Below are 27,800 nucleotides of genomic sequence, written 5' to 3'. Positions count from 1 at the left end.
TGTATTTATATCACATGGTTCTGAAGGCTGAAACTAGCTGCAAGGGAAGATGGAAACTGTAGTCTTTTTTTTTTTTTTTAGATTTTCCATTTATTTGACAGAGATCACAAGTAGGCAGAGAGGCAGGCAGAGAGAGAGGAGGAAGCAGGCTCCCCACAGAGCAGAGAGCCCGATGCGGGGCTCGATCCCAGGACGCTGGGATCATGACCTGAGCCGAAGGCAGAGGCCCTAACCCACTGAGCCACCCAGGCGCCCCGGAAACTGTAGTCTTTACTCTGGGTAGCCACTTGCCTTGCTAAGAAACTGTTCATATTCTTAAAAAAGATGAGGAGAGCTGGGGAACATGTGACAACTGGATAAATCCTCTTGCATTGGATAGTAAAGTGAGGAGGAAAGCTAATTTTTCACTCATTCAAAAGAAGAGTTAGAAACAGTTTAGAGGAAATAAATGAATGAGTGGACAAAAGGGGAAAAATCTAATTCCTATATAATTATTGGCATTGGTGAAAGAGAGCAAAACGCAGATGTGTTCTTGTAACAGTTCTTCGGAGAAAATTCTGTGATGGAATTATAGCGTACAGGCTGTGTAATGAGTCACATCTTGAATCACAGTTTGGTTCCACCAAGCTATGTGACCATAGACAAATTACATAGCTCTCACTGTTTCCGCATATTTAAGGTAGGTATAATATCTTCCTCATAAGATTGTTCATTTTTAATAAAATACATGTTTAAACTCTTGGCTTATAGACTGTACCGATTCACATTTGACCTTTCTCCATTTACTAGATGTTTAGGAGTGTTTTATTTTTAAAAAAGCAGTAACCTTATTATCATTGGAGACATTGAATTGAGCTACCGTTCTTTGAGTTCTCCTAGAAAATTGATTTCTTCAACACCATCCCTTCTTAAAGCATTGTATAATCATTAAAATTAACATTATTAAGTATTGTATAATCATTAAAATTACCAGTCTACAGACCTTACCAGTGTAATTTTGCAGTAGAGTGGATTTGACATGGAGAAGCTCAAAGAAGGAAATTTGGTTAGAGAACATGAAAAGGGCCTTGTTAAGGATGGATCTGGTCTGGACCATGCTGTCCCAGTTAGACAAGATGTACAAGCCTGTGCTTCCGTCTGCCCTTCACGTCTCCGAACACTTCACGAGTGTGGAGTATATAATTAGGGAAAATGCGACACTCTTCAGCTCTAACATTCTAGAATTCTAAACGATTCTAAAGTCCAGTGCACGCAGCAGATGAAAGAGTTTCCTGTACTTAATATTCTACTCACTAAATGTGACATTTGATGCCTAGGAGGACGTTTTCCCCCCTTAGGGTCCATAATCTTTTTCTAAAAACCACTGTAATTTCCTTTATCAAGTTTGACTGTGAGTGGTAAGTGCTATTTGAAGAACTTGTTCTCTGCTTGGTTTGTGGAGGGTATAGGCAAGGTATATAATAAAGATGCCAATGAACTAAAAACATTCTTAAGTCCCTTCTTTTTTAAAAAATATTTTATTTATTTATTTGACAGACAGAGATCACAAGTAGGCGGAGAGGCAGGCGGAGAGAGAGGAGGAAGCAGGCTCCCCACTGAGCAGAGAGCCCGGTGTGGGGCTCGATCTCAGGACCCCAGGACCACGACCTGAGCCGAAGGCAGAGGCTTTAACGCACTGAGCCACCCAGGCGCCTCTTAAGTCCCTTCTATTTCAAAGATTTTAAACATATAAACCAAGCTTTCTTTAAACTCTCCCTTGTATAGCTTACTTTAAAAATACACCAACTCTCATGTTTGATGTCACTCAGTCTAGTTCTACAGGATTAAAATCACTCAGTCTAGGTTTTGGGCACTAACCTGCACTCTGGCTTCTTTTAGAAAAGACCAGTGTAAGTATAGTTGGCTTGGGGTGGTGGAGAGGATTTTGTCTCTCTACCATATTCTGGTCTTGATAAGCCCGTTTTAGTCCTTTTAAAAGTAATTTTATGTGCCTATTATGCTGCACATATGTTGGAGGGAATCCGATGTTGAAAGCCTACTTCCCTCTGTGTCTTCTGTGCCTCCTTTGTCTCACCTTGCAGCTACAAAATTAATTCTTGGAAAAATAGGAATAAAAAAAGCAATCAGGGAAAGGAATCCAATAACCTTTTTGGGCGGTTTACAGATGAGTCTTATTGAAGTGTAGATAAAGAACAACATGGTCCGAGTGATTCATTTTTATTTACTGATTGTCCAATGATGATTCTTATTTTTTTTAAAATCCCTGTTTGTACCAAATCAGCTCAGGACTCAGAGAGAAAGGCTGGAGAGCAAAGAACTACATCTGAGCCTTCTGCGGCAGAAGGTGGCCCAGCTGGAGGAGGAGAAGCAGGTGCGCTCGGCCTTGGCCGTGGAGAGGGACGAGGCCAATCTCACTCTAAGAAAGTTGCAGAAGAAGGTGGAGAGGCTGCAGAAGGAGCTGAGTGTGTGTCGAGAAGCGAACACGGAGCTCAGAGCCAAGCTGGCTGACGCCAGTGAGCTCAAGGCAAGTGCTCGGCTTGGTTCCCTTGTTGCTTTTTGCAAGTTACCATTTTTAATTATGTGGAAGAGTGGAAGTCTTTTTCCTTTTTTAAGAATTTATTTACTTACTTGACAGACAGAGATCACGAGTACGCAGAGAGGCAGGCAGAGAGAGGGATGGAAGCAGGCTCCCCACTGAACAGAGAGCCCAATGTGGGGGCTCGATCCCAGGACCCCAGGATCATGACCTGAGCCAAAGGCAGCAGCTTTAACCCACTGAGCCACCCAGGCGCCCCAAAGAGTGGAAGTCTTATAACAGACGCAGCAGAACAGAAACAGGGACAAAAGCTTCCTCTGATTTTCTAGAGTCGTGGGGGAAAGGCAAAAGCTACACAGATCGGCATATTAGATCAGCGCAGCGTGTCTTCGATAATTGGAATGAGACCGTGGTGGCTGTGTGAAAAGTCGGTCCGAAGAGGGTGTTGTCAGCGGAGGGGATGGAGAGACCACGTCTTGGGGTGAGCACCGAGTAAGACGTGGAAGTGTGGAGTCACTGTGTCATACCTCTGAAAGGAATAGAACATCGTCTATTAACCATTCTGGAATTGAAAGAAAAGAAAGGGGTGGTGCGAACTACAGAAAAGAGAAGCATTTCTTCCAAGGGTGGGTGACTGGTACTTGGGATCCTGTAGGGAGTGATTGTGTAGGAATTTGCTTAGGAAGAAATGAGCAAATGATCCCAGCTCTTCACTGGAAGAGTCAGGGGGGCAACTGGTGTTTCAGGAGCTGCAGGAGAAGCCTTATCCCCGGAAGTGAGGAAGGTGCCCAGATCAGGGCAGCGTGTGTCCTGGATTTCAAGCGTTCCCCTTCTAATCACTACAGAGAAAAAGGAATTAAAACGTAAACAAATTTAATCAAAATCTTTAAACGTCCTGTGTGCGTGTGTGCCCCTGGAATGTATATGTAACTCCATCGGCACAAACCACTTCTGGCGGATATGCGTGTTAGGAATACAGATGAGAATGATGTCCTGGCGCTTTGCAGATAGCGCTCTAGACTGGGCTTCTGGAATGTTTCTGAGTCTGGAGACAGACCAGCAGGGAAAAGGAACCTGGCATTAAGCTAGCACTTAAATATATGTGGCGGGGACAGTATTTTAGGAAGTATTCCCTATTTTATTTTTTATTTTGAGTCATTAGCTCTTTTCCCCTGAAACCCTTTTGAGTTGAGGCTTATTTCCCTAGAGGAAAAAAAAGGGCAGACACAGGCCAGAGGAAGGAAAGCAGGAAGCAAGCGAAAGGATCTGATGGGGTGCAAAATGTGGGGAGAAAGTATCAAGTATCTTCCACACCTCTTCACACCTTGAGACTGATCTTGGGGGGTGTTGGGGTATGGGGTCAGCAAGCCACTGCTCCCACCCTGGCCGGAAGGGGCTGCAGGGGGAGCTGAGGCAGCATCTGTGTTGTAAAGCCGGGTGTTCAAATGTCCTGTGGTGGACATAACGTGTTTCTAGTTGGCATACGGCAGGGCATTATATAACGTTGAGTCCTGAAGTGAAAGATGGGTTCCCTTCGTTTTTTTTCTTCCAGTTCTTCCCATGGTCAAGGAGGAAATCTTGATTAGAACTTATTAATGTCTTTACTACTATTATTGCTATACCCCTAGCCTTGGGCCTTGGAAGAATCTGTTCTATTCATTGGCTTCCTCCTGTTGAAGGAGAGATGACAATAGCTCCCATAACTGGTGTTCAGTAGGCAGGTAGAAAAACATAGACGAGGCATGATAAATAAAGTGAACTTGGATTTCAAAACTGGGAAGTAAATTCAGTCATAAAGAAAGGACAAGTTCCATTGTAAGTGTGTGTCAAGGGAATAGTTCAAATTCCTCAAAGAAATCTGTGATAGGAAGGAAAGGGAAAGAGCACTGGGGATTTTCATACTCGGAGCTTCTGGAGCTCCACGAAGCCAGGGGGGTAGAGAATGACATGGAGCAGTCTGGGTAGTTACTACTGATGACTAAGTGGGGGGGACACCGGGGAGGCCTGATGCCTCCTGGTCTCTCCGAGGAAGGACCCAAGCAAGGATCTCTGATGAGACCACGCCATGTTTCAGAAACAAGGTGCAGCTGGTGCTGGGAGGTACCTGTGGGCTGCCTGGCTTCTTTCCCTTCCGCTCCCTCTAGCCTGCCACTACCCTTCTCCTACAGTGCGCTCTTCTGTGCTCAGGACAAACTAAGAAGCTTAATTTAAAAAGTCAGGGTTGACTTCATCTTGCTGTTTATTTTACTGTTAACCTCGTTGTGAAATCTGCGTGGCTTGGGCCTTGGAGCATCCCTTCTCCCTAACTGGATCCCACTGGGCTCATTCCACCCCGCCCGTCCCCATATCATCACAGAGGCCCTTGCTTCCCCCCATGCTAGAGGCCTGTGTTGCTTTTGCCAGTTTCTAAGAACTGAGATTCCATCTCTGAGAGATGTGGGCTAGCCCGGGACAAAGGGCTGTCTGGACTCTGTGACATTTACGGGAAGGTTCCAGCTAGCTCTCTGCATGTGGCCAGTTACCATAAAGCTAAAATAGAATAAAGCCCGGTACAAATGTTAGTTGCCATTGTAGCTAATTCTTTCTTTCTTTCTTTTTTTTTCTTTTAGATATTTATTTATTTATTTATTTGACAGAGAGAGAGAGAGAAATCACAAGTAGGCAGAGAGTTAGTCAGAGAGAGAGAGAGGAGGAAGCAGGCTCCCCGCCGAGCAGAGAGCCCGACGCGGGGCTCGATCCCAGGACCCCGAGACCATGACCTGAGCCGAAGGCAGCGGCTTAATCCATTGAGCCACCCAGACGCCCCACCGTTGCAGCTAATTCTGTCAGTCCTGGGGGGCGGGCAGTTTGTCCTGGGGGGCTGGATGAGGCTTTAGGATTAGCACACGCGTCAGGAGCCTGAGGAAGCTTGGCCTGCACGGGGCATGGCAGCTCACGGTGCAGCAGCCAGTGAGGTGCCGGTGGAAGAAGGGATCCCCCGTGGGCGATGCCCAGGCACAGGGCCGGGCAGCTGCTGGGGGAGAGTGGAGGAAGAGAGGCTTTGGAAGTTCCTGGTGAAGGGCGGTCTGGGGGCCCCTAGGGGGTGCGGCTTCTGAGGAGGGCGTTTTCCAGGCTGGGTGAGTGTGGCGCTGGGACCCTGAGCCAGGGTGACCCTATAACCTACAGATGGTGCTGCGCAGAGAGAAGCGCACGCTTTCGGCAGCAGAAGGGGGTCAGCAGCTGGTGGGGACTGGGCCTGGCATCTGAGAAGTGTGTTCGCGTTTGGCCGCAAGGACAGCTGCCTCACATCTGCCTCCTGTTCCGCCTGGATTATGATACTTCACCTGCCAGTGGTCTCTCCACGTAGCCTTTCACAAGCAAGCCTGATGCTTGCAATGAAGCTTTGCTCTTTGGGTGACGGGACTGTGCAATGCGTGGTTCTGGTGATAGTGTCAGGCTTAACACTTTCTTCTTCTGGGGTCATTGGGGTAAAGCGACGCTTTTGAGTGTGAGGCACACAGCTCTAAATGGCATATAAAATGCTTCTAGGTGCTTTAGGTCACTTCAGGTCACTATACAATGTTCCGTCATGAGGTAAAAAATGGGTGCCCTTTCGTTTTTCTTCCAATTCCTTCCTTCCTTCCGATTCCATTTTCTTCCAACTCCTTATCAAGGAGAAAATCTTAATTAGAGGTTATTATGTCTTTATGCCCCTAGAACATTACTAGTCTCCATTTTATTTATTTATTTTAAAGATTTTATCTATTTATTTGAGAGAGAGAAAGAGAGAGAGCCAGTATGAGTTGGGGAGAGGGAGAGGGAGCAGCAGACTCCCTGGCGAGCAGGAGCCCAATGTGGGGCTCGATCCTGGGACTCTGGGATCATGACCTGGGCTGAAGGCAGACACTCAACCCACTGAGCTACCCAGGCACCCTGCTAGTCTACATTTTAAATAAAGAAGAAGCCTTAAGCTCAGCGCTGGGTACAAGGAATAGTATCTAGAAATACTGTTTTGTTTTCACTGTACAGTGGATTTTTTCTTTCTTTAAAAATTTTGGAATTCCAGTATAATTAAGATATAGTTATATTGGTTTCAGGTGTATGAGATAGTGACCAACTATTCCATACATGACTCGATGCTCCTCATGGTCATTGTACAGTTTCTGTTTTATTGTTATCTTCCAGTCGTGGCAAATTCTACTGAAATCCTACAAAATTCCTTTTCATAGAAATAAATTAGGTAAGTTCAAAAGATGGTTGGCTTAAGGAAAGGAAATGATGACCATAAATGATACGTGGATATGGGAAAAATTATGGATGTACGATGGGAGTAACTGAAGTATAGACAAGTAGATTGGAGAAGGGAATGATACCAGCGATAACCAGATGCATTCAGCAGGCGAGCAGAAGCTCGGTCGTTTGTTGCTGGCACCATGCTGATGTCCAGAGGTGGGGTGGGGGAAGAAGAAGCTGGGCAGCGGACAGGGGCCGGATCACCCAGCGTGTTGGGTGTCTCCTGAGATGCTTGGACTTGTCCTCTGGGTCCTGGGGAGCCATTGAAGACTTTCAGACACGAGAGGGAAACCATCAGGGAAGAGACTAAAAGGAAACAGAGAGAGACAAGGGAGGGAGAACAGGGGGGTCTCTAGAGTGAGGCTGTAGCCAATAGCATCAAGCACAGTGGTAAGGTAGAGGGGAAATGGCTGTCTCCTGCCATTGGCATTGGGACACCTCTGACTCAAGCACGTGTGGTGTAGACTGTAGTGGTCCTGGGTGATGGCACTGGGAATAGGTAAAGTTCCAACATGCCGAGGGATGAAGAAGAAGTGGAAACAAAAGTTGGTGGTCTGCTCTTCTGGAATATTTAGATGGAAAGTGGAAGAGTCAGGAAAGTAAATAAAGTTGGCTTGTGTGTTTATTTGCTTTATTTTGCGTAAAGAGATCCACTTCTTAAAAAAAGATTTTATTTATTTATTTGACAGAGATCAAGTAGGCAGAGAGGCAGGCAGAGGGAGAGGGAGAAGCAGGCTCCTCACTGAGCAGAGAGCCTGATGTGGGGCTCGATCCCAGGACCCTGAGGTCGTGACCTGAGCCGAAGACAGAGGCTTTAACCCACCGAGCCACCCAGGTGACTAAGATCCAATTCTTTTTTACCAGCTAAGATTATAGGAAAGATGTAGGAGAGGGGGGATTTGACGGACTCAAGAATGAGTCAGGCCCTTCACCGCGGACACAGGATGCCTTCCATTAGAGAACAGAGATCTCTCTGTCTTACTAACACCGTGAATGCTAGCTTCATGAGTTTGTCAGAGATTTTAGCTACAAGTGACTTTTTATTTTTTATTGTTTGAGATACATTTGTGTCCAGGAGAGATCAATGATATTAACTCTTTATCTTTGTATGTTGCCTGTGCTTGTCCCTGTACTGACGTTATTATTCACAAGGTAAATTTCTGAATGGTAGCAAAGATGGCCTTCATGTCCTATTCAATGGCTGCCATAATCAATGATCACAAATTGGGTGGCTTGATACGACAGGAATTTTTTCTCTCATAATTCTGGAGGGCAGGAGCCTGACAGCACGATGTTGGGAAGCTTGATGCCCTCAGGGGAAGCTGAGGGCGCATCACTCTCTCATCTGGCTCCTGCTTGCTGCCTGTAATTGCGGAATTCCTCTTTGCTACCACCCTTAGGTGACTGTCCTCTTGTGTGTCCCTCCTGCTCTATCTCCTTTTCTGTAAGGCTCATACGTCACACCCACCTCTGGATTTAGGGGCAGCCCTATTGCAGGATGATCTCATGATGAGATCCTTACCTTAATGATATCGGCAGAGGCCCTTATTCCAAATAAGGTCCCATTCTGAGGTTCTGGGTGGACATATATTTATTTTTTGGTGGGGAGAGATGCAGTTCAACCCACTACACTTATTGAATTAAAAATTAATTTAATAAATAAATAAAATTTTTAAAAAAGAGAATTTCACCGTTTATGGAAGGTTGATATAGAAAATAATAATTTGAACTACATTTTTATGCCTTAAAAAATTGAGATGTAATTCACATGCCATTAAATTCACCCATTTATTTATTTATTTAAAAGATTTTATTTGTTTGAGAGAGAGAGAGAGAGAGAGCATTAGAGAAAGAGAGAGAGAGAGAAAGAGCACAAGCAGGGGGAACAGCAGGCAGAGGGAGAGGCAGGCTCCCCACCAAGCAGGGAGTCTGACGTAGGGCTCGATCCCAGGACCTGGGGTCATGACCTGAGCTGAAGGCAGATGCTTAACTGACTAAGCCACCCAGATGTCCCCAAATTCACCTTTTTAAAGTGTATATTTCACTGGCTTCTTCTTTTTTTTTAAGAGTTTATTCATTTATTAGAGAGAGAGAACAGGAGCAGGGGAAGAGGGAAGAGGGAGAGGGAGAAGCAGGCTCCCTGCTGAGCTGGGAACCCGATGCGGGGCTCGATCCCAGGACTTTGAGATCATGATCTGAACTGAAGGTAGCCGCTTACCAGACTGAGCCCCCCAGGTGCCCCCACAGTTTGCTGGTTTTAATACATTGATGGGGTTGTTCAGGCATCTCTGCTTCCTAATTCTAGATCGTTGGTCGTACCCCCCACCCGCCCTCCCACGCAAATCCCATACCTACCGCATTCACTCCCTATTTCCCCCTGACCCAGCCTCTGGAAACCACTAAATTATATCCAGTCTCTATGGATTTGCCTCTTCTGAGCACTTCATATAAATGGAATCATACAATATGTGGCCTTTTGCCTCTGGCTTCTTTCCCTTAGTCTGTTCCCAGCGTTCATCCGTCTTGTGCACGTGTTAGCATTTCATTCCTAAATTAGAGCTCTCCGGAGAAGCAGAGCTAATAGGGTATGTCTGTCTCCCTCCCTTTCTCTCTGTTATATACACACAGAACTAATAGGATATGTATGAACTAATAGTATTTCTCTGACTTTCTCTTTATTTATATCCTCTATCTCTCATATCTATGTATGAAATACATATATACATGAAGTACATATGATATATATATGAAATATATTTATTTTATCCAAGTATTCCAGAGGAGCAAGATCTCTGTGTGTGTGTGTGTGTGTGTGTGTATGTGTGTGTGTGTGTAACATCACAGAGGGAGGGACGGAGGGAGAGCTACAGGGAGATTGACTGATTTTAAAGAATTGGCTCATGTGATTATGGAATTTGGCAAGTTCAAAATCTGCAGGATAGGCTGGCAGGAAGAGCTGGTGTTGCAGGTCAAGTGTAGAGGTTGGATTCTGGTAGAATTCCCTCTTAGCTCAGGGAGAGTCACTTTTGTTCTGTGCAGGGTTTCAACGGACTGCATGAAGCCCACACGCTATGGAAGGGAAATCTACTTTACTGAAAGCCCACTCATTTAAATATTAGTCTCTCCCCAGGACACCCTCCCAGTGTTGCACCAAATATCTGGCTTGTGGGCCAGCCCAGGTGACGCATAATATTAACCATGACAATTCCTTCGTACGCCGAATAATATTCCACCACTGGGACCCACCACCCACCGTGTATGCATTCAAAATGTGATGGACATTATGATTGTTTTCACTTTTTGGCTATTATGAGCAAGGCTGTTAGGAGGATTTGTGTGGAGTTTTTGAGCGCATTTCTCTGTCTGTTGCAAAACCATGCTTGAAGACCTTGACTCCTGGTTTATCCCAGTCTTGCTTTTTACGACTTATGCAGTACATTTCCCTGTGAATTCTCAACCAGGAATATGTAGACCTTTCCAGAAAACTATTAAATTTTAAGTTGGCAGGCAAACATGATGACTGTAGAAAATCTCTTCTGGAAAGAAAAATATTCTTTTACAGATTCCCCTCCCTGTTTTGAGTCAAAATAATTTTATTATAATATTGCTTTCATGTATACAATATATATAAACTTAACACTGTATAAAAATTTCTTAATCTTGCTACATTTTAAAAAAAGTGGTTAACAGATTTTCTTCACCATTTTTAAGATTTTATTTACTTGAGAGAGAGAGAAAGGGCATGAGTTGGGGGGAGGAACAGGGGGGAGGGAAAGGGACAGGGAGAGAATCTCAAGCAGCTTCCTTGCTGAGTGTGGAGCCTGACGGTGGGGGGGTGGTGTGGGCACGATCCCACAATCCTGAGATGATGACCCAAGCCAAAACCCAGAGTCAGCCCAACCGACTGAGCCACATAGGCGCCCCAATCTTGCTACATTTTTACCATTGTAAAATTGACCAATTAGAAAGCAAAGTGGAGTGTAAAAGTTGAATTGAAAACATTAACGATATTAATTCAATGTGCTGGATTATATTATTTCACTACAATGACCATTAATTAGAATGTGTAGTATCCATTGCTTGTGGCCTGGATTCTTCTGAAGTCTCGCATGCCTGTGGTCTAGGGACAGAGCATTTAGTCTAGCCCGTGTTTTAACTGAAAGCTGCAGATGTGCTGTTTGTATATGCACAGTGACATAGTTTGGCCTTCCCTTGGCAGGAACACATTATTATGTAAGAAGTCCACCATTGCTCTTTCCTCATTAACTTAGAATAATTAAAGTAGTACTACTAATTGGCACAAACATGGGTTTTTGTGCAAATGGAAGTGCAGGCACGGAAATCATGTGGCAGAACCCCAGGGGACCCAGACGATGCTTTGTGTAACTCCTGTAACACCAGTTGCTTCTTAACCTGTGTCAGTTATGATTAGCTTCAGTGCAATATATTGGAACACCCCTGTAATAACAGTGGCTTAGACAGAAGAGCCCTTTCTCATGGAAAAGAAGGCCTGCCATGCTTAGCAGAATGTCTCTGTGGTATCGGCGGCCCTGGCTTGTTCTTTCTGCCGCACTGTTCTGGCAAGAGCTTTCATCCTCAATGCTGCTTCCTAACACAAGCTAGCTGCTGGGGCTCTGGCCTCATTCCAGCCACCGGCGAGGAGGAAAGCCAGGAGGACACCCTATAGGCCACTTTCCAGGAACAATGCAATGCTTTGTATCTCTGTTGGCCAGAACTTAGTCCCTAGGCCTCCCTTAGATGAAGTCAGCTTGAGAAATGGGTCTATTGTGGGCAGTAAGAACGAAAGAAAGAATAGATATTGGGTGGAGAGGTATCGGCTTTTCATCTGTACCACGTGGCCCAATTTTAGTAGGGAGCTGTGCCCCCAAATCAGTAGTCAGACAACCAAAACCTGAAAAACCATTATTACCTTCATTTAGCCTCTCACGGAAACACCAAAGGGGAATCATATCCTTTAGCCAGCGGCAAAGGTCTCTTCCTCTGGCTAACCCTTTTGATCATCTCCCATGCAAGACAGCTGCTCCCCATGCTCCTTCTCTACTCTAGAACTTTCTCCAACCCAGTCAGTGCACCCTTTCTTTATATATATTTCTTGTAACCTACCGTCTTGGGCTCAGTGGATCTTCCGATGGTAGATTGGAACTGAGCTTGAACTCTTCCTACTTTGAATGTTGCAGCGAGCAGAACCTACAAGGAAGGACTTCTTGGGCTGTAGAGCGGTGGGAGTGGAGGTGTGCTCAGACCGCCGAGTCGAGCACCTTCTGTTTGCTGCTTCAGTTTCCCTCTGCTGAAACCCTTGTGGTTCTCTTTAGCAAGGGCGCAGCGTGTCTTTGGGCCCCGGGGATGCTCTCCCTCTTTGCGGCTCCCAGTTTTCAGGGCGCCTGTGTGTAGAGTTGAGCTCCCACAGCGTTGCATTTTCAATGCAGCTTCTTGAAAGCCCTCCAGCTAGAGAATTTAGGTCCTCTGGGGGATTCAACCCATCAGATTTTAAATTCCATCACCATCTCTTTCAGAGCCTTGGGCCTGTTTAACATGAGAGAGAACTGTTCACTGGATTTTGACATTTTTTCGCTCAAGGAGGCTGACACTAGGCAGAGTGTTCCCTGGACGTAAGGCCCCCTTGGAGCTTTCTCCATCTCCGCTGGGGTCTGGGTGGCACATATGCCTTGTCAATGACCAGTTCTGCCCCACTGGAAGACCATTCGGGACACAGGCTCTTGTTGAACTCTGGGCTGGATCTGGGAAGCTCCTTTCGGAGGATTAAGAAACCAGCTTAGCCACACCCCACTTCCCGGAATCTCGGTTGTTGGGTTTGATTTAGGAGCGCGAGGTCTCTGTCATCCCCTGGCTTTTGGTTCTGTTCTGGTGGCTTGGCTCAGAGCTCCATGACTTGCCTTTGCTCCCGGATGACGAGATTTGAGGCAGCCTTTAGGATTGTGATAAAGTCTCGTATTTTTCGGAAATTTTTGGCTATGAGTTCTCCTCATTAGGACCTGATTTATGGACTTCTAACTCTCCAAGCTGTGTTCCGTCACTTTTGGTAGATAGCCCACTGTAAATGTTTTTCTAATCTGAGCAGAAAGGCTGAACATATCCTTTAATACAAGCTTTTGAATCCAGTATCCCAATCCCAGCAAATTTCCACTTGGCTGCATAGTCTTTCTGTAGCGTGTGATGGTTTGCACATGAGGGGAATCTCTTTGTTTTAAAAGGAGATAACTTTGTTTTGAAACTGATAAAGATTTCAGTCATGCAATGTCCCCCAATTTGTAACATATTTGATAGTCGACTGACTACATTATTTAGAGCAGTAGCTGATCTAATTTATTTATTTATTTTTTTAAAAAGATGTATTTATTTATTTGACAGAGATAGATAGATAGATAGAGAGATAGATCACAAGTAGGCAGGCAGAGCAAGAGGGGGAAGCAAGCACGATGCTGACCAGAGAGCCCGATGGGGCTCCATCCTAGGACACTGAGATCATGACTTGAACGGAAGGCAGAGGCTTAACACATTGAGTCACCCAGGTGCCCCGGCTGATCTGATTTATAAATAAATATACATATATGTTCATAAAGGTTTATGGGTAGGATGCACATTGTATTGATCCTGTGAGTTTTCATAACTTGGAATCTGTGCATGATCTCCAAGGTCAGCCTCTGCAGACCTGCACTTAGTGGGTGGTAGAAACTTGGTCTTCTAGTGCCATTTCATTGGCTCAAAAACGGACTCTGAATTCCTTCCCTCCACCGTGGTTGGCATGGTATCGCCTGTGGATTTCTCAAGCGGCAGTGGTGGTTTTTATGCCTTCCCCATTGCAAGTCCCACAACAGCTGTCAGTTTCCCGAGGATTTCCTTTCTCCTGCATGGAGGCAGTTCAAAGCTTTGAACTTGTCCAGGCATGGCTGCCATCAGTCTCCTCTCTGCGGGAACAGAAACTAAATTTCTTAAGAAGTCGTGTGAGTTATAGTAGATGAAAGCAAATTTCCGTTATCTAATTTCAGAACATTTTCATCAACCCTGAAAACAACCCATTGGCAGTTATCCCGCAGTCTCCCCTCCTACCCGTCCCTGGCCTTTTCTGGATCTTTCGTATGAATGGAATAATACGCTAAGAGGTCTCTCCTGACTGGCTTCTCCCCTTTAGCAAAAGGTTTTCGAGGTTCATCCATAGCATGTATCTGTGCTTCATTCCTTCTTATTGGTGAATAACATTCCTTTGCCTGGATGTACAACATTTTATTTGTCTACTCACCGGTTGATGGATATTTGGGTTGTTGTTACTTTTTGGCGATTATCAATAGAGCTGCTGTGAACATTTGTGGACAGGTTTTATGTGACAGAAGTTCTTAATTCTCTTGAATATATAAACCTAGAAGTGGAATTGCTGGCTCATGAGTTAACTCTGTGTTTAATATTTTGAAAACTGGAAAAACTGTTTCCCACAGCTGCACCACTTTGCCTTCCCACCAGCAGTGTGTGAGGGTTCCAATTTCTCCACACCCTCGCCAACACTTGATGCTGTCTCTCTTTTTGACTGCAGCCATCCCCGTGGACGCTGGATGGTAGCTCGTTCATACTTATTTGTAATGGTCGCTGTTAAAAATTTTGTGTCGGATATGTAAAACTACCTCCAACTCTTTTTTAAAAAAATGTGGTAAACTATCCATAACATAAAAGTTACCATTTGAACCATTTTTAAGTGCACAATTCAGTGGCATTAAATACATTCACAGTGTTGTGCGACCATCACCACCATCCATTTCCAGAACTTTTCATCCTCCCAAACCGAAATCCAGTGCCCACTAAATAGCTCCCCATTCCTCCCCTGGCGATGGAATTCTGTTCCACATTTTCTCTCTATGAATTAGCCTGTCCAGGTACCTCATAGAAATAGAATTATACAATATCTGTTTCTTTGTGTCTGGCTTATTTTATCTGTTGTAATGTCCAAAGTTCATCCATGTTATGGTATTGATCAGAATTTCGACATTTTGTTCCAATTCTTTTTTGTAAGCAGATATGGCAAAATTTTAAATACTAAGCTAATAAAGAAAATGTGCCTCATGCTCCAGAATGCTCTTTGTGTTGGCTTTAAGCTCCTGGTACAGCTTCCAAGAGAGAGGCACCCTCACACCTTCCCTCTTGTTTGCAGTGGGATGCTGTGGCCGTCTCATGCCTCCTATATTCATTGGTCAAGTCCGAAGGCATTAGTTCTGAAATCTTGCTGTTCTAGATTTTCCTTACAGTAGTAATGAAGACTCGCTGAGGGGATTTTAGGTGGGCTTCCTTGTCATAGACCACTAGCAGAGGAGATATTTTTTTTATCCTAGTGTTTCTATGCTGGGGATGACCCTTTCATAAGGCCCAAAGTGCAAGTTGCTTTTGCCTATGGAGTATATTAGAGTCTGTGAGTAAGTACCAGCAGACTTTATTTGAATATTTCACCCCAGAATCATGCTATGTACCTTTTGTCTCATTGGTTTTCTAAATAATGGTCCTCTGGCATGTTTATAAGCTGTAACTGCCTTAAGACATGTTTGTCCAGCATGTATGCTCAGCAAAGTCTGTATAACTGGGATGGATTCCATTCTTTATTTAGAAAAAAGTTATTAAGTGAATTTTATTGACTTCTAGTTTTATCTTGTTGATACAGTTGTCCAAAAACAAATACGATAGAAATTATTAGCGTTCCCTTGACTTTGTAGATTAAAGCTTTGGAACAGACCAAAATTATTGAAGACCTAAGTAAGTCCAGAGACAAACTTGAGAAGATGAAGGAGAAAGCTGAGAAAAAGCTAATGTCTGTCAAGTCGGAACTGGATACCGCAGAGCACGAGGCTCAGGAGGATAAGGAGAGGGCCAGGAGCATGATGGAAGTGGTAGCCAGCGAAACGAAGATGCTCAAGAAGTCTCTGGAAGAAGCAGAAGTGAGAGAAAAGCAGGTGGGTAGAAATCTGGGGTGAAATCTTGTTTAGGAAAATGGACAATTCAAAAGCTTGATAATTATTTTTACATTTCTTCAAAAACAATCTACAAAGTTTTCTTTATCATTTCAATGTATCTGCTTGCCCTCTAGCATCTTCCTGGCATTAAAATAACCATTATGATTTACTCTGCTAAGAAAAATAATCCACAGTTTCATGGCACGAATTGTAGGAAAGAAAAAGACATTCTCATCAAAGCAGTGGAAAGGCTGTGGAAAGCCAGTTTCTGGTTGTGGAGAGGTTTTGATTATGTTCTCTGATTGCCTCTGAAGTTTGCATCAGCCCAGGCTTCAGCCTCAGGAGGGAGAGCTTATCTCCATCACAGATCAGTGGCAGGAAACAGTCCCAACTCTCAAACAGTGGCACCCAGACTCGATGGCCAATCTCACCCAGATGTAAGCCATAAACAGTACTCACTTGCTGACTGTTTGCAAGGAGGAGAGTTTTATCTGGTGAGCACATCAGGAGGTCAGGCATAAAGAAACTGTCCCGGGCAGCCTGACCCCCATTGCTTTTGGCTTTTATCTCCCTCTCTTTCTGAAGCTCAAAAGGGCAGAGAGTGGACTCTGATCCTAGGATATATTTTCTTTTCCTCTCTTTGGCTGCCTCTGCTTTGGCTCATGTGTCAGGCAATGTTGAGGAAGGCCAAACTATAAAGCGTGTGTTCTCAGAGATAAACTCTCAGGAATGAAGAGCTTCAGCCATATGTGAAAGGGGAGACAATTTTGAGGGGAAACTTCTTCATCAGGGATTCTAGGCTGGAGAGAGTGTTATGTTCCCCTAGAATGGACTCAGCATGGGAAGGAGGTTGGGCAGTAAATGAAGACATGGTGAGAATGTTTGGAAGGCACTTTTCCTGGAGGCAATGTCTGTTGGATCACATCTTTCCAAAATGGAAGGTACTGCATCAAGGGGTTGACCAGATAGCCCTGACTTAATCTGCTTCTGCTCTAGCACAGAATCACAGTGTACACAGTGTACGAGAATTTATGGAATATGAGGCACATTTTCATCCATTGTCTCCAACTTCCCCACCTCTCCATTTTTCCTTTTGTGATGGATGAAGGGTAGTCCCAGAGAGTCTAATGTTGTGAAGGTTGTGAAGGAGGCTGATATGTGATGTGATCTGGTCATTATTTAGTAGTCCTTCTTTTTTTATCAACTCATATTTTCTTTCTTTCTTTTTTTTTTTTAAAGATTTTATTTATTTAACTGACAGAGATCACAAGTAGGCAGAGAGGCAGGCAGAGAGGGAGGGGGAAGCAGGCTCCCCACTGAGCAGAGAGCCCGATGCGGGGCTCCATCCCAGGACCCCGGGATCATGATCCAAGCCGAAGGCGGAGGCTTTAACCCACTGAACCACACAGGCCCCAGCTCATACTTTCTTGCCCGTTGTTCTTCCTTTAGTTTAAGAGGTTTCTTGCCCAGGGCACCTGGGTGGCTCAGTCAGGTAAGCCCCCAACTCTTGGTTTTGGCTCAAGTCATGATCTCAGGGTCATGAGATCAAGCCCCACTTTGGCCTCCATGATCAGCATGGGGTCTGCTTGAGATTCTCTTTCCCTCTCTCTTTGTCCCCCACCCAGCTCTCACACACTCTCTCTCAAATAAATAAAATCTTAAAAAAAAAAAAAAGAAAAGATTCCATGCACAGTTAAAATTCCAGTGGATAAGGATTTACCACCCATGGACACAACTAAACTTTTGTAAAGCACTTCTTATTGTATAGAACACATACACAGTCATTGCTTCATTGGATCCAAATTTCAGAATAGCCCTGGGAAGGAGGTGTATGGTTATTCCCACCAGGAAGTGAGAACACAGAGTCTTAGGGCAGGGTCCCGTTCATGGTTGCCTAACTGAGATTCTTGACTTGGTAGCCAATGCCACACTAATTGACTTATCAGAAAAGAGGTTATGAAATCACCAAAAGTTGGGGATGAAAGCATTTTAGGGGTAATTTAATAGCTGAGACCTTCTTATTTTATAAATGAGAGAACTGAGGTTAAAGATAGTTAAGTAATTTGCCTACCTCATGCACACCTGGGCTTTCAGTGGGTTTGTTTGTTTGGTTGCATTTGGACCAGCAGTAGTTGATCCATTGTGTTCTCACCCTTCTCCTGTATGTTTGATATTACAGCTGGTGGACTTCAGGGAGGTGGTTTCCCAGATGCTGGGCTTGAACGTGACCAGTCTTGCACTTCCCGACTATGAAATCATCAAATGCCTTGAAAGACTGATCCATTCACATCAGCATCACTTTGTCACCTGTGCCTGTCTCAAAGATATGATTCCAGGGGGTGATAGGCACCCACAGAGCTGCTTAAAGCTCCTTCATTGAATACCATCTCTTTGGGGGAGGTGGAGATAAGAGATGGAACATAATGGTCAATTTCACAAATTCCCCAACCCTTTGAAATTTGGTCAGTGTGTGAATACCATATACTTTGATGATCAAGCCAGAATCCCATTTGCAAAAAATGATCTTAGAGGTGCCAGCTGCAGGTTAAGAGCACACATTATTTTATTTGCTAGCACTTTGGGACCCAGAAGAATTCTAGCAGATTGCATATCTAGAATGGACAATGGCTATAGGGGATTAACATTTGTGGGATTCCTTTTATGAGTCGGGGGCTTTACTATCCAATTTAATTTTCATCGTAGCTGTGTGGAGAAGCTTTAATGTTTTATTTTATGACCTGTCTGAATCTCAGAGAGGGTATTACCTACCCAAGATTGCAACTGGTTAGTGATTGAACCAGCATTCTGACTATGTTGGCCCCAGATCAAAGGCTGTGCCTTCTGCTACTCTGCCCTCCTCCAGTTTCTCCTGTTATCGTGGTGAAAATTGCCCCCATAAAGGAAGACAAACATTTATACATTAAATCAAGTCCACAAAGTGACTGAGATTCATGAATGTCATGCATATGATTTCTTTAAAAAGCATTACACCTAATTATTTGGATAAAACACATAGGTCTGAGGTCCTGTAAGAAACCTACCGGTTTTAAATGTTGCTGCCAGATCATAGTTGGTGGTAATTTTTCATGTTTGAACAGGGTTGATCTCAGTCCTTTAAAAATGAAATCTTTAATGTGAAACCTATAAAATGAAGAAATCCTGCCCAGGTTTATTCACCAATATATCACATGTACTGACAGCAAGAGGACTTTTTTAGAATGGGGTAAAGTTTTACTATGAATTTTCATCACTTTCTGCCGTCTTTTAAAATTTCTACTTCACAAGTGTTTTTCAGGAAACCATATTCTTAACTTTATTGAGAGAAACTTTTACTTTTTTGGGTGAGCATCTTATTTTTGAATATTTAAATCTTATTTTTGAATCTTTTTTTGGGAAAGATTTTATTTATTTATTTGACAGACAGAGATCACAAGTAGGCAGAGAGGCAGGCAGAGAGAGAGGAGGAAGCAGGCTCCCCTTGAGCAGAGAGCCCAATGCAGGGCTTGATCCCAGAACCCTGGGACCATGACCTGAGCCAACGGCAGAGGCTCAACCCACTGAGCCACCCAGGCACCCCTTGAATCTTATTTTTATTTTGAATCTTATTTTTGAATTTTTAAATAGTCTCTGAAAAAAGCATTGGTGTCTAATTAAAGAGGGGGGGAATAGACTACCCCCAAACATTAAGAGAAAAAGTAAATTCTAGAGGAAAGGAAATAAGTTTAACATTTAGGGGCTCTTTGGCAGATCACACAGAGGGAGTGACCCAGTATGTCCCCTTGGGGATGGGGTCAGTGCTGCCTGGCTTTCTCCTTTACGTGCAAGGACAGTATGAAATAGCATTTGTGACCTAAGAAGAACACCTGCAGAGCCATGAGTAAAGACATGAACTGGGGGTTCAACAGGTAGGAGATGGGGGCATGTATTTTCCCAGTGGAAGGCCTGTGGTCTCTGGAGACACCCCCTGAACCACCCCCTCCCCCCATCACACACTTCCAAAGATTCAGTGGCTATGGCTCTGGACCCACACGCACCCAGAAAGAAGGAGGTGACTTTACTGGTTTGGTCTCTAGAGATCTTGCTGAGCGGCTCTCTTTCATCCCTGGGAAGATGGAGGTGTTTAGAGATGGAGGGATTGTTTCCATACCTTCCCTCTGTTTTCCTTCTCCAAGTACAATCTCTAATGAACGGCACTTATTTTCTCTGTAAATTTCACTTTCGACACTGTTCAGAGATACTTTTAACAACATTACTTTAAAAACATAAACTGGTCTTATAATATGTTTCCATTTCTGGTGGAAAGACTACACAGCATAAGAAAAAGAAGTCTGTTTATGTATATCACCCATAGGTACGTTAACTATTTGTCATTTGGACAAATTGAAATCCCTTAATAAAGCCATTTCCCGGGGCGCCTGGGTGGCTCAGTGGGTTAAAGCCTCTGCCTTCAGCTCGGTTCATGGTCCCAGGGTCATGGGATCAAGCCCTGCATTGGGCTCTCTGCTCAGCAGGGAGACTGCTTCCTCCTCTCTCTGTGCTTGCCTCTCTGTCTACTTGTGATCTCGGTCTGTCAAATAAATAAATAAAATCTTAAAAAAAAAATAAAGCCATTTCCTTCCTTGTTGAAATGTTAGTTGATCGCTGGCTTTCCCTTTGTGGTATTCATTCTAGGGTTGGCAGCCCAGCCTCACATTTTTGTGTTAGATCTTGTTTTTCCCTAATACCCATGTATATTTTATGTCAGCCAATAAAATGTGTTAGGTTGATGAGATTTTCTAAATAGGGCTTTAAAATATTTAACACTAATTGTACCACATATGCTGGAGTGATAATTGCCTTCGAGATTACTACTCTGGTCATTGAGACATTTTAAATGTATGCATAAAACATCTCAATTGGTAGGGGGGAAAATCCTGAGCCATCTAAATTTTCAGTTCTACCTTCTAGTCTGTCTTACAGATGAACAGTGAGTGATTCAAGGTCAAGGGGTGGTGGGCGGAAAATGGTTAAAGGGCATCTCTATTATTTATATTGTAATAATACTTAGGACTTAGAAGTGGAGTTTATTTTTCACTGGGAAGCATTTCATGGTTATATAACCGTGGACCAGGAAGCCTCTGCCTGCTCTATGCAGTAGCGATCTGATCCACATTATTGCTCCACTCCACTTAGCTTCTCATCAGTAAGTGGGGTCTGGGTGCCTCTCTTTCCCCGATGCGGTTTCCACACTGAAATGCCCACACCTTTGTATAAACCCATCACTCATTTGAGACTTACGCTAATGGATATGAAACTTTCTTCTGTTCTTCATTGCAGTTACCTACTAACATCCTGTCTGTTCTTCCTACTTAAGACCTATTGCAGATGGTTCGTGGTTGTCTTCTCCACCCCCATGAAGTACTACCTTCATCTTGGATGACTTTAGTGCCTATAAAGAAAACTCACACAATGCTCTATCTTTCATGCCTTGGCCTCCATACCTTTACCTCATTTTGTTTCAGCTACTTAAACCTTGGATAGCAGTTGATAGTAACCCAGTTCAGACTAGCTTCCACTGGGACACCTGCATGGCTCTGTTGATTAAGTGTCTCCCTTCCGCTAAGGTCATGATTCCAGGGTCTTGGGATCGAGTCCTGCATCGGGAGCCTGCTTCTCCCTCTGCTTCTCCCCAACCCCTGCTTGTGCTTTTTTTCTCTCTCTCTCTCTCACAAAGACAAATAAATAAAATCTTAAAAAAATTATATTTAGACTCCCTTCAGCCAAAGAGAATTTGGTGGGGAGAGAGCTCATTTGAAAGATTCAGGGGTAGACTAGCTTCAGCATGGCTAGATCAGCAATTTAAAATTGTTATTTGAAATCTTGCTTCTACCCATCTTTCATGTCTCCTTGATTTGCTTGTCTTTGCATGTTGGCCTCACTTTCTCCTTCTGCAACTGGTTCCTCCATGCTGCCAGGAAAGATGGTCACAAGAAGCTACATGGTCTTTACAACTCATGAGCTGAGAAAATGAGAGATTCTCTGCTCCAGCATCCAGGGAAAGAATGTCAGGAAAGAAGAGTCTGATCCTCGCCTCTTGGTCACCTACTCATTCCTGAACCAAGCACCTTAGTCAGGGGATGAACTCATTGGCCTGTGTCCCATGCCAACTCCTGTAGCAGAGGTGGGGTGTGGGGAGGCTCTAGGGTGATCTTTCAACCAGAATCACAAGTAATGACAGAAGGAAAGCTTCCCAAAGGAAGAGAAGCTGGACAGGCACACAACACTCATCTATGACCCATGGTGCACTTTCGGGTCTTCTCATCACCTACAACTTCTCCACCTCTGAAATCTTCAAATCTCCATAAACTCTTACTACTGCAGACCTCTGTCTCTTATTCCCACACAGCTGTTCTTCGAGTCTCCTTGGTTCTCCTATTTTCTCCCTACTAGCCTTGCCATTTGGGGTCAGCCTGGATCCTCTGGTTTCTTTCTTCAATCATTCTTTTTCCAACATTGACTCATGCCCTTGCTTCTCTCCCCTCAGATTTCAAGTAATCCCAACTAACAATGTTTCTGCTGCTTTTCCTGCCCCACCAGAGGACACTGGGGAAATCACAGGTGGGCATGCCTCACTCAGGTCTGTGTTCTCACCGGAGCCCTCTATTAATCAGTAATCCTCCGCAGGGTTCCACGTAGAACTCACTGCCATTTTCCAAAATGACTCTTGCAAATCTCTTCTTCAAGGCTCTTAACCTGTCTCTTTCTTCACTGTCAGCACATAATCTTGTCTCCTATTTCACCCACAAAATAGAAGCCATTATAGGAAATATCTTCAATATCAGATCCTAAAATAGCCTGCTCTGTGTCCACACCCCTCGTGGCCACCTTCCCTCTTCCTGTCTCAGACTCTTTCCTCCCCGAGGCTGCTCGTTTCTTCAGCAACTTCATGCCATCATTTGTCCTCTCTCCATAGTGTTTTCAACCTCACGCTCATGAATGGCTCCTCTCCCTCTGCCTTTAAATGTGTTCATCTTAAACCAGTCCCAATATTCTGCAACAACTTCTGTGTAAGACCTTACTTCCCCCTCTTTCTTCAGAGGCGAGCCACTCGAAAGTGTGGTTTCTAAGGCTGTCCCTCTGGTCTGATCTCCCACTCCTGCCATTGCCTGTGGCTGCCTGGCTTCCGTCTCCACTCACCCGGCTCTCCCATTATTTTATTAGCAAACCTCTGTTAGTTTTTGGGCGCTTATCTTACTGGATCTTCCTGTAACAGGTGATACCATTGATCATTTCCCTCTCCAATCATTCTTTTGCATTAGCTTCCATGATGCGGCATTTCTTTCCCCCTGCCTCTCTGCGTGCCTGAGTCAGATTATTTTAAGGTTATAAGAAAAACAAGTGAAATGAGTGTTTAATGTAAGGATAAGTGTGGCTATGAGGGTGGGTGGGAATCTTGACCTCACAGTCAGAACTCAGTGAGGAAGAGTTCTACATCTCTGAAACCAGAATGTCGCCAATGGTCCAACAACTGGACTGCCAAATGTACGGTCTAGTGTGGCTCTCATGGTTGGGTGCTCTTGCTTGTCCCATGTGTCCTGGTTTCCTTCAATGCCATGAAAACTCAGCTTCCCTCTGTTTCTGCTTCTGTAGCTTCAGCTGGTGTCTCAGACACTTGGTCTTCAGGCTGCGCGACAATACATTTATTTTTGTGTAAACTGCTCAGTCTGTTAACACAGCCTGAGGAGCCTAGGCCCCATCTTAGAAGACTGCTGTAAGGATTAAATAATGTAGAGCATCTAGAAGATATCCTGGCACATGGGGAATTCTTGACACACATTAGCCAATAACGTTGTTACTGTAAATACCATTAACTAGTTCCACCCATTCTTGTGGTTTTAATTATCACTGATGCAGTGATGATGCCAACCGTTATCCCTCTAGATCACATTTTTGTCCTGATCATCTCACCTGTAGGATGGTGTGGAAAGGACACCTGTAGGAATTGAGCCAAACAGACTTAGGTTCACATAGAAGCTCTGCTGAGTGTCTTGGGCCAGGCGGTCAACCACTTTGAAAACCCATCTGTTTCAGGGCAAGAATGGGAATAACAAGACCAGTTTAATCTTAGAGGGATCCTTATGCAAGGATTCAGAGTCGATGTATATAAGGTGTGTAGCTTAGAACATGGATGTCACAAGAGCTCGGTGATTGTTGTTAAACCTTGCAGGTATCTCAAACTCAATATAGGCAACACTGAATTTATAATATCTGCTTCCATCTCCTTCTCACCAATAACCTACTTCTCTCCCTGCCTCAGCCAATGGCCTGGTATTTTTCCAACTGTCCAAGGCAGGGTTTAGGGAGGGAACTCTGACTTGTCCCTCTCCCTCCTCCCACAGCTGATAAATCATAAAGCCCTGTCTGCTCTACCCCTGTCTTCTCCTTTATCTCCTCCTTCCTTTCACATGAACACCACGATAGTTTAGACCTTGTTATCTCTCTCTCATTCAGACTTCTCTGGGTTCTGAACATTCACCACCCAGGTCCCCCCCCACCCCCGCCCCTTTAGGACTGAAGTGTTCCTTCTTCAGCTGCCCAGAGCTGTTGGCTTTCGACAACCCATAGCTGAGTTCCTTGCAAGGACTTGTCCATGGTTGAAGGGAGCTACCTCATCCTGGGTCACAGAATTTTCCCAAAGGCAGTTTGTATCTAGTGACTGGTCAATGTGGGGATACAAAAATCTGGCCTTCTTTCTTCAATTCAGGACCACTCTGAAGGGTCACATCAGAGGTGGGGGAACTATGTCCCCCACCCATTTAAACCACCCCCTTCCCAAATCAGCCAAGGCCATGTGGCAACACGCTTCAACTGCTTCCTCTGTCCAGTCCTGTTTTCTTACTTTATTACAGGTTTTGTTCTAAGTGTGTGATTCAATAAATCCCTGCCTCCAAATTCCCATCTCAGGGTCTTTCCGGGACCTTTTTTTAGGGTCTTAGGTCTGTCTGACCTTAGATTCTTTCATTCTCCTTGCAACTAGTTGTGAATGTATGAAAGTATTTGGTGTTTTTCCATCATGTAGTTTTATCAATGAACAAGTATTTATTGATCGGTTGGTGATATAGGACCCACAAAATCCAGAACAACAACAACCCCCCCAAAATATCTATGACTTAAATGATTTGGCTTTTTCCTTCTCTTCAGAATTCTCTGTCAAGATTCATAACTAGTTTCCAGTATGGTATTGAGTACCCAAAGAATATTTTATTCTTATTTTTCCATTTCCTGTTAGTTTTAGCAGTGTAGAGTACAGAAGAGACACTACTCCAAGTAGCTTAACCAAGAAAGGATTTATGTATATAAATTTATTACAGGGTATTAAGTGGCTTTCAGAATCATGTGAGGGCTGAAGAATAGACTTGAGGTTGAGTTTTTCCATAGCGATTCCCAAAGGCACACCATTGAATGAAACCACCCAGATTGCTGCTGCTGCTTCTGTAGTCGAAAACCAGAGGACCCAGAATCTCATTGATGCTACCAAGATTTGGAAGCTACCACTTTTAGAGTGCCTCTCCTCCTGCTGCTAACTCCATTTCTTGCTGGCCCAGGTGGGTTGCCTTGTGCCTTGTGCCTTGCCTCCCAGAATACAACCATCTTTTTTTTTTTAAATTAACATATAATGTATTATTTGCTTCAGGGGTACAGGTCTGTGAATCATCATTCTTACACAATTCACAGCACTCACCATAGCACATACCCTCCCCAATGTCTATCACCCAGCCACCCTATCCCTCCCCATCCACCCCCCAGCAACCCTCAGTTTGTTTCCTGAGATTAAGTGTCTCTTATGGTTTGTCTTCCTCCTGATCCCATTTTGTTTCATTTTTTCCCTTTCTACCTCCCATGACCTCCTGCTGTGCTTTTCAAATTCCTCATATCAGAGAGAGCATATGATAATTTTCTTTTTCTGATTGATTTGCTTCCTTAGTATAATACCCTCTAGTTCCATCCACGTCATTGCAAAAGAGAAAATTTCAGGTTTTTTTGATGGCTGCATAATATTCCATTATATATACATCCCACATCCTCTTTATTCATTCATCTGTTGATGGATATCTAGGTTCTTTCCATAGTTTGGCTATTGTGGACATTGCTGCTATAAACATTCAGGTGCATGTGCTCCTTCTGATCACTACATTTGTATCTTTAGTGTAAATACCCAATAGTGTGATTGCTGAGTCATAGGGCAGCTCTATTTTCAACTATCTGGGGAACCTCCATACTGTTTTCCAGAGTGGCTGCACCAGCTTGCTTTCCCACCAGTAGTGTAGGAGGGTTCCCCTTTCACCGCATCCTCACCAACATCTGGCATTTCCTGACATTAATTTTAGCCATTCTGACTGGTGTGTGGTGGTATCTCACTGTGGTTTTGATTTGTATTCCCCTGATGCAGAGTGATGTGAAGCACTTTTTCATGTGTCTGTTGGCCATTTGGATGTCTTCTTTGCAGAAATGTCTGTTCATGTCTTCTGCCCATTTCCTGATTGGATTCTTTGATCTTTGGGTGTTGAGTTTGAGAAGTTCTTTATAGATTTTGGATACTAGCCCTTTATCTGATATGTCATTTGTAAATATCTTCTCCTATTCCATCAGTTGTCTTTTGGTTTTGTTGACTATTTCCTTTGCTGTGCAAAAGCTTTTGATCTTTATGAAGTCCCAATAGTTTATTTTTGCCCTTGCTTCCCTTGCCTTTGGCAATGTTCCTAGGAAGAAGTTGCTGCAGCTGAGGTCGAAGAGGTTGCTGCCTGTGTTCTCCTCAAGGATTTTGATGGATTCTTGTCTCATATTGAGGTCTTTCATCCACTTGGAGTCTGTTTTTGTGTGTGGTGTAAGGAAATGGTCCACTTTCATTTTTCTGCATGTGGCTGTCCAATATTCCCAACACTAGCTGTTGAAGAGACTGTTTTTTTTTTTTTTTTTCCTTTCCATTGGACATTCTTTCCTGCTTTGTCGAAGATTAGTTGACCATAGAGTTGAGGGTCTATTTCTGGGCTCTCTATTCTGTTCCATTGATCTATGTGTCTGTTTTTGTGCCAGGACAATACTGTCTTGATGATGACAGCTTTGTAATAGAGCTTGAAGGCTAGAATTGTGATGCGGCCAACTTTGGTTTTCTTTTTCAACATTCCTTTGGCTGTTCGGGGTCTTTCCTGGTTCCACATAAATTTTAGGATTATTTGTTCCACTTCTTTGAAAAAAATTGATGGCATTTTGATAGGGATTGCATTAAATGTGTAGATTGCTTTAGGTAGCATAGACATTTTCACAGTATTTGTTCTTCCAATCCATGAGCTTGGAACATTTTTCCATTTCTTTGTGTCTTTCTCAATTTTTTTCGTGAGTACTTTATAGTTTTTTGAGTACAGAGTCTTTGTCTCTTTGGTTAGGTTTATTCCTAGGTATCTTATGGTTTTGGGTGCAATTGTAAATGGGATTGACTCCTTAATTTCTCTTTCTTCTGTGTTGCTGTTGGCGTATAGAAACGCAACTGATTTCTGTGCATTGATTTTATATCCTGACAGTTTACTGAATTCCTGCATGAGTTCTGGCAGTTTTGGAGTGGAGTCTTTTGGGTTTTCCACATAAAGTATATCATCTGCAAAGAGTGAGAGTTTGACTTCTTCTTTGCCAATTTGGATGCCTTTAATTTCTTTCTTTCTTTTTTTTTATTTATTTGAGAGAGAGAGACAGTGAGAGAGAGTACGAGCGAGGAGAAGGTCAGAGAGCGAAGCAGACTCCGCATGGAGCTGGGAGCCTGATGTGGGACTCGATCCCGGGACTCCAGGATCACGCCCTGAGCTGAAGGCAGTCGTCCAACCAACTGCGCCACCCAGGCGTCCCTTTAATTTCTTTTTGTTGGTCTGATTGCTGAGGCTAGGACTTCTAGTACTATGTTGAATAGCAGTGTTGATAGTGGACATTTCTGCTGTGTTCCTGACCTTAGAGGGAAAGCTCTCAGTTTTTCTCCATTGAGAATGATATTTGCT

General features: G+C 43.9%; 1 protein-coding gene across 1 annotated transcript in view; it reads left to right on the top strand.

Moving 5' to 3' along the window:
• The window catches only part of CCDC170 (coiled-coil domain containing 170), a 78,908-nt gene extending 60,282 nt beyond the window's left edge, over window positions 1-18,626 (top strand). The window contains exons 9-11 of the mRNA XM_044243943.1: window positions 2,282-2,524; window positions 15,541-15,777; window positions 17,957-18,626. Of these exons, the coding sequence (XP_044099878.1) occupies window positions 2,282-2,524; window positions 15,541-15,777; window positions 17,957-18,157 (681 nt within the window). The 3' untranslated portion in view covers window positions 18,158-18,626. The remainder of the gene's footprint in view (window positions 1-2,281; window positions 2,525-15,540; window positions 15,778-17,956) is intronic.
• The last annotated feature ends 9,174 nt before the right edge of the window (window positions 18,627-27,800 follow it).

Source organism: Neovison vison, chromosome 1 (assembly GCF_020171115.1).
Source record: "Neovison vison isolate M4711 chromosome 1, ASM_NN_V1, whole genome shotgun sequence".
NCBI lineage: Eukaryota > Metazoa > Chordata > Mammalia > Carnivora > Mustelidae > Neogale > Neogale vison.
The sequence above is the reverse complement of the archived record's forward strand: the minus strand, read 5'-3'. Positions and strand labels throughout refer to the sequence as shown.